The sequence below is a fragment of the Otolemur garnettii genome, unplaced genomic scaffold (genome assembly GCF_000181295.1).
Source record: "Otolemur garnettii isolate 467f Iridium unplaced genomic scaffold, OtoGar3 scaffold00014, whole genome shotgun sequence".
NCBI classification, from domain to species: domain Eukaryota; kingdom Metazoa; phylum Chordata; class Mammalia; order Primates; family Galagidae; genus Otolemur; species Otolemur garnettii.
This window is the reverse complement of record NW_003852409.1, coordinates 25,647,967-25,657,308: the sequence shown is the minus strand read 5'-3', so window position 1 is coordinate 25,657,308 and position 9,342 is coordinate 25,647,967. Positions and strand designations below refer to the sequence as shown.

Here is a 9,342-nt window from a genome sequence, read left to right as displayed (position 1 = left end):
CTGCAAAAAATTTGACAGCTTCAAATAGAGTGGCCATATATGCATAAATATCTTTACATATATGTAAATTTCTACATAGATGTGTACAAAAGCTTTGTTAGCTCAAATGACCAAATGGTGCTGAAGTTATATACAGAAGCAATATATATATGTATTTGGGAAGATACAAATACATATGGAGAGTAAAGAGAATGTGATATTCTAGAATGGAGAGATATTATGGAGTAAGTCTACAATTGGACAATCCGTATGAAGACATCTGTAGTCTAGTCTTGGAATGATAGAAACTATGGGTGCAGAAATACAAGGTGCAACTACAATTGATGAAAGGATGTTCTATAAAATAGTTGCATCAGATTCTCTCTGTTTCTTACACACACACCCCTTGCAAATCAGAGTCCACAGATTTTATTGCCCTTTGTAAAAGGAAACCTACCCATTGAAGACTTAATCTTGTTTAACAATTTCTCTAAGCCCTGTTTCATGTCTTTGTTCCTTAAACTGTAGATAAATGGGTTTAACATTGATGTCAACACAGTGTAGTTGATTGTTGCTATTCGTTCCTTGAGAGTGTAATTGGATGAGGGTTGACAGTATACGTAGGTAATACTTCCATAAAAGAAGGTCACCACAGTGAGATGGGAGCTGCAGGTGGAGAATGCTTTGTGTTTTCCAGCTGCGGAAGGAATCTTGAGAACAGAAATGAGGATTCTCAGGTAAGAGATGATGATGCAGACAAATGGAGACATCACAGAGGCCAGCCCTTCTGTCATGGCTACAACTTCATTGATAAGGGTGGAAGAGCAGGACAGTTTCAAAACAGGGTTGACATCACAAAAAAAGTGATGGATAATGTTTGATGCACAAAAAGTGAGCTGATCCACCAGGAGGACGTGTAGGAGGGAGTGGAGACAGGAGAAAGTGATGGAGAAGACCAGGAGGGAGGCACAGCACCTGCGGCTCATAACAGTGATGTAATGAAAGGGGTTACAAATAGCTACATAGCGATCAATGGCCATAGCTGCCAGGAGATAACTATCTATGTTTCCAAAGACCAGGAAGAAATACATCTGTGCCAGACATTCAGCATAGGATATGGTCTTTGTCTCTGATAAGAAGTTCACCAGCATCTTGGGGACTATGACTGTTGCATAGCACATATCAGCAAAAGACAAGATGCTTAGGAAGAAGTACATAGGGTTTTGTAATCGAGGATCAGAGCGGATAGCCAAGATGATGAGCATGTTTCCCACCAAGGTGACCAAGTATATGACAAGAAAGAGGGCAAAGAGTGGCTTCTGGTCCTCAGGCCGAGATGAAAGTCCCAGGAGGATAAATTCAGAAAGTCCTGTCAGATTGGACATTCCCATGGCCTTATATGCACCTAAGGATAAACAATATGGTCAATCAACAGTTCTTACGTTATTTACAACATGCCTCTTTTCATCTTGTTTTTTTCATTGAGATGCGTTTACCAATAGAGCATTTACTCTGAAGTTTAATTTTCTTCCTGCATATGGACAAATCAGACTTGAATGTATGTGTTTACTTTCTAAGAATATTAGAGGTATAGATCTGTCTCAATCAGTTCAGGCTGCCATAGAAATCAGCACATACTGGGTAGCTTACAGAAGAAACATTTGTTTCTCACAGGTCTGGAAGGCAGAAAGGTGAAGCTCAAGGTGCCATCAAATCCAGAGTGTGGTTAGACTGTTTCTTGATTTTCAGAAGGACATCTTCTCATGGTATGGTCACATGGCCAAAAGTAGACAGGAAGCAGCCCTTCTTATAAGGGCATTCATCTCACTGTGATGGCTCCAACTCTCATGACCTAATTACTCACCACCACCACACCCAAACTCCCAATTCCAAATACCATCACACTGGGGATTAGGATTTTAGCATATGATTTTGGGGGGCACAAACATTCACTCCAAAGCAAGATCTATAGAGAACAGATACTGATACTAGGGAGGGAGGGAGCAGGAGAGAAATAGGATTGAGGGGTTGATACCATTTTCCTCCTATGTATTCTGTGGCTGGTAATCACAGGAGCCATAGCTGTCACACTATGAACCAGGTTCAGGATGTCTTCTGATTAAGAAGGTTAATGTGGCTAGATCACATCTAGATAATAGTTGGAGATTATTTTACCTACCTGATGGTTGATGAACAACCTTTCTTTGAAATCAAGATGTTTCTTTCCACATGATTTATAATGGAAGCAAGAAATTCATCAAAAGAACCCAGATTGAATGTAGGCAGTTACTGGGAAAAAAAAAGATGGGGGTGACAAGTATGAGGAGGATGTGAACTTCTGTAAGAAGATTCTCTCAGCTTCCCTACTCTTCAGGTCAGGGGAATGTGACTCGGAAGTAGACTAGGATAAAGGAAAGCACAACCCTAGAGTGTGAATAGAGAAAATCTGCATTCAGGAAGATTTTCAGTCAGGTCTCTCATTAGCACTGAGTGATGATATCAATGCTCAGTTTCCTCTCGGATTGGATATTTCCACTTTCTCACCCATACTCTCAGTGTTAATTTCTTACCTTATTAAAAGACATTGGTATTTTACCTCATGTGTTTTTCCCTCTCATTTCTGCTCCATGAAGTGACTAGTCAAATGAAAACAAATCTGTGCCAAGAAACAGCATATGAAAAGCCATCTCACTGGAGAAAATCTCCAAGTGCTTCTTGATTCTGAATGCGTCCTTCCCTGGATTCTTCCCATCATTCACAAGCTGTACATACTCATACCCCCTACACTCCCCATGGGAGTTTCTTCTGAGACCTTACCAGGAAGTCCCTGGTGTTCATTGCCAGGGGAGAACCCTGGTGAAGTCCCTGGTGTTCAGTTTCTGTTAGAACCCTCAAGTATAGTGAAAGATCTACTTAGCTTGGTGCAGGTATCCAAGACAGGCAATGCTTTCTTGTTCCTGGCTCTTCCAATGTGTTTAAGAGTTTATCTGGGAGATGTCCCCAGTAGCTCTGAGGACAGTGTACTGGTCTGTGGTCCATTGAAAGTGGCCTCTATGGTCCATTTCAATTTGGCCTCTCTTTTAGTGCCTCCATTTCTTCAAAGGACAACTACCTCAGAGTACCCCAACATAACTGGTATCTTTCCAAACCCTCAAGATTAGATACATTAATAAAACTAAATTAGGGTCAGTAATCTTATGACTACCTTCTAATGAAAGGTAATATCACAAACTTTAAACACAACCAAACCTCTGCCTTTCCTTACAGATAATCTCCACGTTGGCTGCTCAGATATTTGATTCCCATTGCTTGCCATCATCACTAACGGAGGCTTTATTTCTGGATACTCTATTCTGTTCCATTAGCCCTATGTGTCTATTTTTATACCAGTGCCATGCTTGGCTACTATTTCCCTGTAGTAAGATATAAAGTCAGGTGATGTAATTCTTCCACATACATTCTTTTTGCTTAGGATTGCTCTATTTGTGTTCTTTTTGGAGTCCATAAGGTCCATAATTTTAGGGTAGATCTTTTTGAATTCAGTAAAAAATAACATGGGGGGACAGAGCCTGTGGCTCAAAGGAGTAAGGTGCTGGCCCCATATGCCAGAGGTAGTGGATTCAAACCCTGCCCTGGCCAAAAACTGGAAAAAAAAAAGTGACATGGGTATTTTCATAGAAATTGCATTAATCTGTGGATTACTTTGGTCAGTATGTCATTTTAACAATATTGTCTCTTTCAATCAATAAACATGGGATTCTTTTTCATTCCCATTTGTGTTATCTATGATATCTTCCTTTATAAAGATCTTTGATCTCCTTGGTTAAGTATATTCCAAGGTATTTTATATTTGCAATTTATTTTTTATTTTAGAGTAAGGAGATTATTTTATTTATTTTTAAACCTGTTATAAATGGAATTGAGTTCTTTGATTCCCAGCCTGGTCATTGTTAGTGTACAACAGGCTACTTATTTGTGTACACTGACTTGTAACTTGAGACTTTACTGAATTCATTTAACAATTCTAGGACTCCTTAGGAGTAGTCTTCTTTAAGTCTAAAGATTGTATCACTGATTATAATTTGATTTCTTTCTTTTTCTTGATTACTCTGGATAGGACTTCCAGTACTATATTGAGGGTAGAAATATAATTCAGGATGGATGACATTTCAGAGGACTCATGTGGGAATGACTCCAAGCCCACACCTTGCTGCTTAGCATGCCTATGATGGCAGAGCAAGGGGTGGGAATGTTCAGCAGAATAGGCAGGAAACTGATTTGGAAACATCTGGGTAGAAACCTGCAGCTTAGCAGAGATTATCAGTGGAGTTAGAAGGCAATTAAAAATTACTTTAGAACTGAGACAATTTAGCCCAAAGGCAGTAAATGTAACCATTCCTATCTCCTAAGGCAACTTTGTTATGTATTTAGTTCTACCCTTAAGAATTGTTCTATGATTTGGTGCCTTGTTGTCCTTCACCCTGATGATCTTTTTCATAATCAAAAGACCACCTGCATGATGGAGTCATGAGACTATTAGCTCTTTACTTCTTCATTCTGTACATACAATGTTGCAAAATCCTAATAAAAGCTTCCTGAGATTTCAGTTCCAAGTGGCACCTATGTGCATCACTAGGGGCTGATACAGTCTTCATCTCTTACAGCCTCAGCATATTTCACTGAAAAATCTATGCATGAATTTCTTTTGTCATTCCTTTCTGGTCTAGGACCATTGGAGGGAGGAAAGCCCACACTTTGGGAATTCTCAGTCTACTATGGGTGCAGCTTCTTCCTGCACTACAACACTATGTTGGATAGAAGTGGCAAAGACCTTGTCTTGTTCTAGGTCTTAGGGGGAATGCTTTCAGCTATTTCTCACTCAGTATGATGTTGGCTATATTGGCTGTGAGTTTGTCATGTATGGCTTTTATTACTTTGAGGTATGATTCTTCTACCCCTAGTTTCTGAATTTTTTTTTATCACCAACCAATGCTTGATTTCATTGAATGCTATTTCTTCATCTACTAAGATAATCGTATGGTTTTGTTTTTAATCTGTTTATGTTGTAGGTTACAGTTATTGACTACCATATATCAAACCATCCTCACATCCTTGGGATAAAACACTTGATTTGTACTGGATTGTCTTTTTGATGTGCTTTGGGATTGAGTTTGCTAGTATTTTGTAGAAGATTTTACATATATGTTCATCAAGGTCACTGGTCTATGTTTTATTGTTGTGTCCTTTCCTAGTTTTTTTTTTTGGGGGGGGGCAGTTTTTTAGCTGGGGCTGGATTTGAACCCACCACCCTTGGCATATGGGGCCAGTGCCCTACTCTTGAGCCACAGGTGCTGCCCTTTTCCTAGTTTTGGTATCACGTTGATACTGGCTTTGTAGAATAAGTTAAGGAGAATTCCCTTCATTTCAATGTTATGAAACTGTTAGAACAATTTCAATAGAAAGGGTACCAGTTCTTCATTTGGTAGAATTTGGCTGTTAATCCATCTGTTTCTAGGCTTTTTTATTTGATGGGAAATTTCTTAGTATGAATTCAATCTCAGTATTTGTCTGGTCAAAATTTCTATTCTTCCTGATTAAAGCTTTGGAGATTTTTTATTTTTTTAATTTTAAGCAGGCAGTTTTTTAAATTAAATCATAGCTGTGTACATTGATGCAGTCATGGGGTACAATGTGCTGTTTTTCTATACAATTTGAAATATTTTCATCAAACTGGTTAACATACTCTTAATGGCATTTTCTTAGTTATTGTGTTAAGACATTTATATTCTACATTTAGTAAGTTTCACATGTACCCTTGTAAGATGCACCGTAGGTGTGGTCCCACCAATTTTCCTCCCTCCACCCAGCCCCCCCCGTCCATTTCCCCATATTCTTGGGCTATAATTGGGTTATAGCTTTCATATGAAAGCTATAAATTAGTTTCATAGTAGGGCTGAGTACATTGGACACTTTTTTCTTCCGTTCTTGAGATACTTTGCTAAGAATATGTTCTAGTTCCATCCATGTAAAAATGAAGGTAAAGTCTCCATCTTCCTTTAAGACTGAATAATATTCTAGGTGTACATATACCACAGTTTATTGATCTATTCATGGGTCAAAGGGCATTGGGGCTTCTTCCATGACTTAGCAATTATGAATTGGGCTGCAGTAAACATTCTGGTTCATATATCTTTGTTATAATGTGAGTAAAGTCTCCATCTTCCTTTAAAACTGAATAATATTCTAGGTGTACATATACCACAGTTTATTGATTCTAGGTGTACATATACCACAGTTTATTGATCTATTCATGGGTCCATGGGCATTTGGGCTTCTCCCATGACTTAGCAATTATGAATTGGGCTGCAGTAAACATTCTGGTTCATATATCTTTGTTATAATGTGATTTTTGGTCTTCTGGATATATACCTAGTAGAGAAATTATAGGATCTAATGGCAGGTTTATTTTTAGTTCTCTAAGTGTTCTCCAAACATCTTTCCAAAAGGAATGTATTAGTTTGCATTCCCACCAGCAGTGTAGAAGTGTTCCCTTTTCTCCACATCCATGCCAACATCTCCGGATTTGGGATTTTGTGATATAGGCTAATCTTACTGAAGTTAGATGATATCTCAAAGTAGTTTTGATTTGCATTTCTCTTATGATTAAGGATGGTGAACATTTTTTCATACATCTATATAGGCTGTGTGCCTGTCTTCTTCAGAGAAGTTTCTCTTCAGTCCCTTGCCCACCTTGAGATGGGATCACTTGTTCTATTCTTGCTAGTATGTTTGAGATCTCTGTGGATTCTGGTTATTAAATCTTTTTCGGAGACATAACCTGCAAGTATCTTCTCCCATTCTGAGGGCTGTCCGCTAGCTTCACTTACTGTGTTCTTGGCTGTGCAGAAGCTTTTTAGTTTGATCACATCCCAGTAGAGTATTTTTGATGCTGCTTCAGTTGCCTGGGGGGTGGGGGGGTCCTCCTCATAAAATATTCTCCCAGGCCAATTTCTTCAAGAGTTGTCTCTGCATTTTCGTCTAGTATTTTTATTGTTTCATGTCTTAAGTTTAAATCTTTAATCCAATGAGAGTCCATCTTAGTTAATGGTGAAAGGTGTGGGTCCAGTTTCAGTCTTCTACAGGTCAACAGCCAGTTCACCCAGCACAATTTGTTAAATAGGTAATCTTTTCCCCACTCAATATTTTTAATGGGCTAGTCAAGGATCAAATAACAGTAAGTAGCTGGGTTCATCTCTTGGTTCTCTATTCTGTTCCATACATCTGCCTCTCTGTTTTTGTGCCAGTACCATGCTGTTTTGATCACTATTGATTTATAGTGTAGTCTGCAGTCTCGTAGAATGATTCCTCCTGCTTTGTTTTCATTTCTGAGTAATGTCTTGGCTATTTGAGTTTTTTTCTGATTCCATATAAAGCTAAGTATTTTTTTGAGATCTTTAAAGTGTGATAGTGGAGCTTTAATAGGGATTGCATTAAAATTGTATATTGCTTTAGGTAGTATGGACATTTTAACAATGTTGATTCTTCCCAGCCATGAGCACAGTATGTTTTTTCCATTTGTTAACATCTTCAGCTATTTCTTTTCTTAGAGTGTCATAGTTCTCTTTATAGAGATCTTTCACATCCTTTGTTAGGTAAACTCCCAAATATTTCATCTTCTTTGACACTACTGTTTTTTCAGCTTGACTATTATTGGTATATATGAAGGCTACCAATTTATGAGTGGTGATTTTGTAACCTGAGATGTTGCTGTATTCCTTGATCACTTCTAAGAGTTTTGTAGTAGAATCCCTGGTGTTTTCCAGTTATACAATCATATCATCTGTCAAGAGTGAAAGTTTGATCTCTTTTGATCCTATATGGATACCCTTGATTGCCTTTCTTCCCTAATTGCAATGGCTAAAACTTCCATTACAATGTTAAAGAGCAATGGAGACAATGGGCAACCTCGCCTGGTTCCTGATCAGAGTGGAAATGGTTTCGATTTAACTCTTTTCAATATTATATTGGCTGTGGGTTTGCTGTAGATGGCCTCTATCAGTTTAAGAAATGTCCCTTCATACCCATTTTCTTAAGTGTTTTGATCATGAAGGGATGCTAGATATTATCAAAAGCTTTTTCTGCATCAATTGAGAGTATCATATGGTCTTTGTTTCTTAATTTATGTGCTGAATTGTATTTATAGATTTACATATATTGAACCAGGCTTGAGACCTTGGGATAAAACTCACCTGGTCATGGTGTATAATTTTTTTGATGTGTTGCTGGATTCTGTTAGGATCTTGTTGAATGTTTTTGCATCAATATTCATTAGTGATATTGGTCTATAATTCTCTTTTTTTGTTGGGTCTTTTCTTCGTTTGGGGGATCAAGGTGATATTTGCTTCATAGAATGTGTTGGGTAGTATTCCTTCTTTTTCTATTTTTTGAAAAGGTTGAATAATATAGGTATTAGTTTCTCTTTAAAGGTTTAGAAGAGTTCTGATGTGAAGCCATCTGGTCCTGGGCTTTTCTTTTTAGGGAGATTTTGTATAGTTGATGCTATTTCAGAACTTGATATAGGCCTCTTCAACATTTCCACTTCATTCTAGCTAAGTCTTGGAAGGTGGCATGCTTCCAAGTATTGGTCAATTTCCTTCATTTTTTTTTCATTTTTTAAAATTAAATCATAGCTGTGTACATTAATGCTTTTTTCAGATTTTCATATTTCTGAAAATAAAGTTTCTTATAATATTATGGATTTTTTGAATTTCTGCGGGGTCTGTTATTTCATCTTTACCATTTCTGATGGATGAAATTAGAGATTTTACTCTTTTTCCTGGTTCAGTTAGTCAAACATTTATCTATTTTATTGACTTTTTCAAAAAACCAACTTTTTGATTTATTGATCTGTTGTATAATCCTTTTGTTTTCAATTTCATTTAATTCTGCCTAATTTTGGTTCTTTCTTTTCTTCTGCTGGGTTTGGGATTGAAATGTTCTTCTTTTTCCAGTTGCTTGAGATGTCCCATGAAGTTAACTTCCTCTCTTCACATTTTCTTGAGGAAGACTTGCGCGTGCTATAAATTTCCCTCTTAGGATTGCCTTTGCAGTATCCGAGAGGTTTTGATAATTTGTGTCTTCATTATTGTTTTATTCCAAAAATTTGGTAATTTTTTTTTGCTCTTCTCTGCCTTTTTTATTAAATGATAGCTGTGTACATTCATGCAATCATGGGGTACAATGTGGTGTTTTCATATACAATTTGAAATATTTTCATCAAACTGGTTAACATAGACTTTATGTCAATTTTCTTAGTTATTGTGTTAAGACGTTTGTACTCTACTTTTAGAAAGATTCACTTGT

General features: G+C 37.4%; 1 protein-coding gene across 1 annotated transcript; it reads right to left on the bottom strand.

Moving 5' to 3' along the window:
- Positions 1 to 378: 378 nt before the first annotated feature.
- Positions 379 to 1,450, bottom strand: LOC100965056 (olfactory receptor 1L3). Its single transcript, XM_003785276.2, has one exon. The coding sequence runs from the start codon at positions 1,368 to 1,370 to the stop codon at positions 393 to 395; it is 978 nt and encodes a 325-aa protein (XP_003785324.1). The 5' UTR covers positions 1,371 to 1,450; the 3' UTR covers positions 379 to 392.
- Positions 1,451 to 9,342: the final 7,892 nt, after the last annotated feature.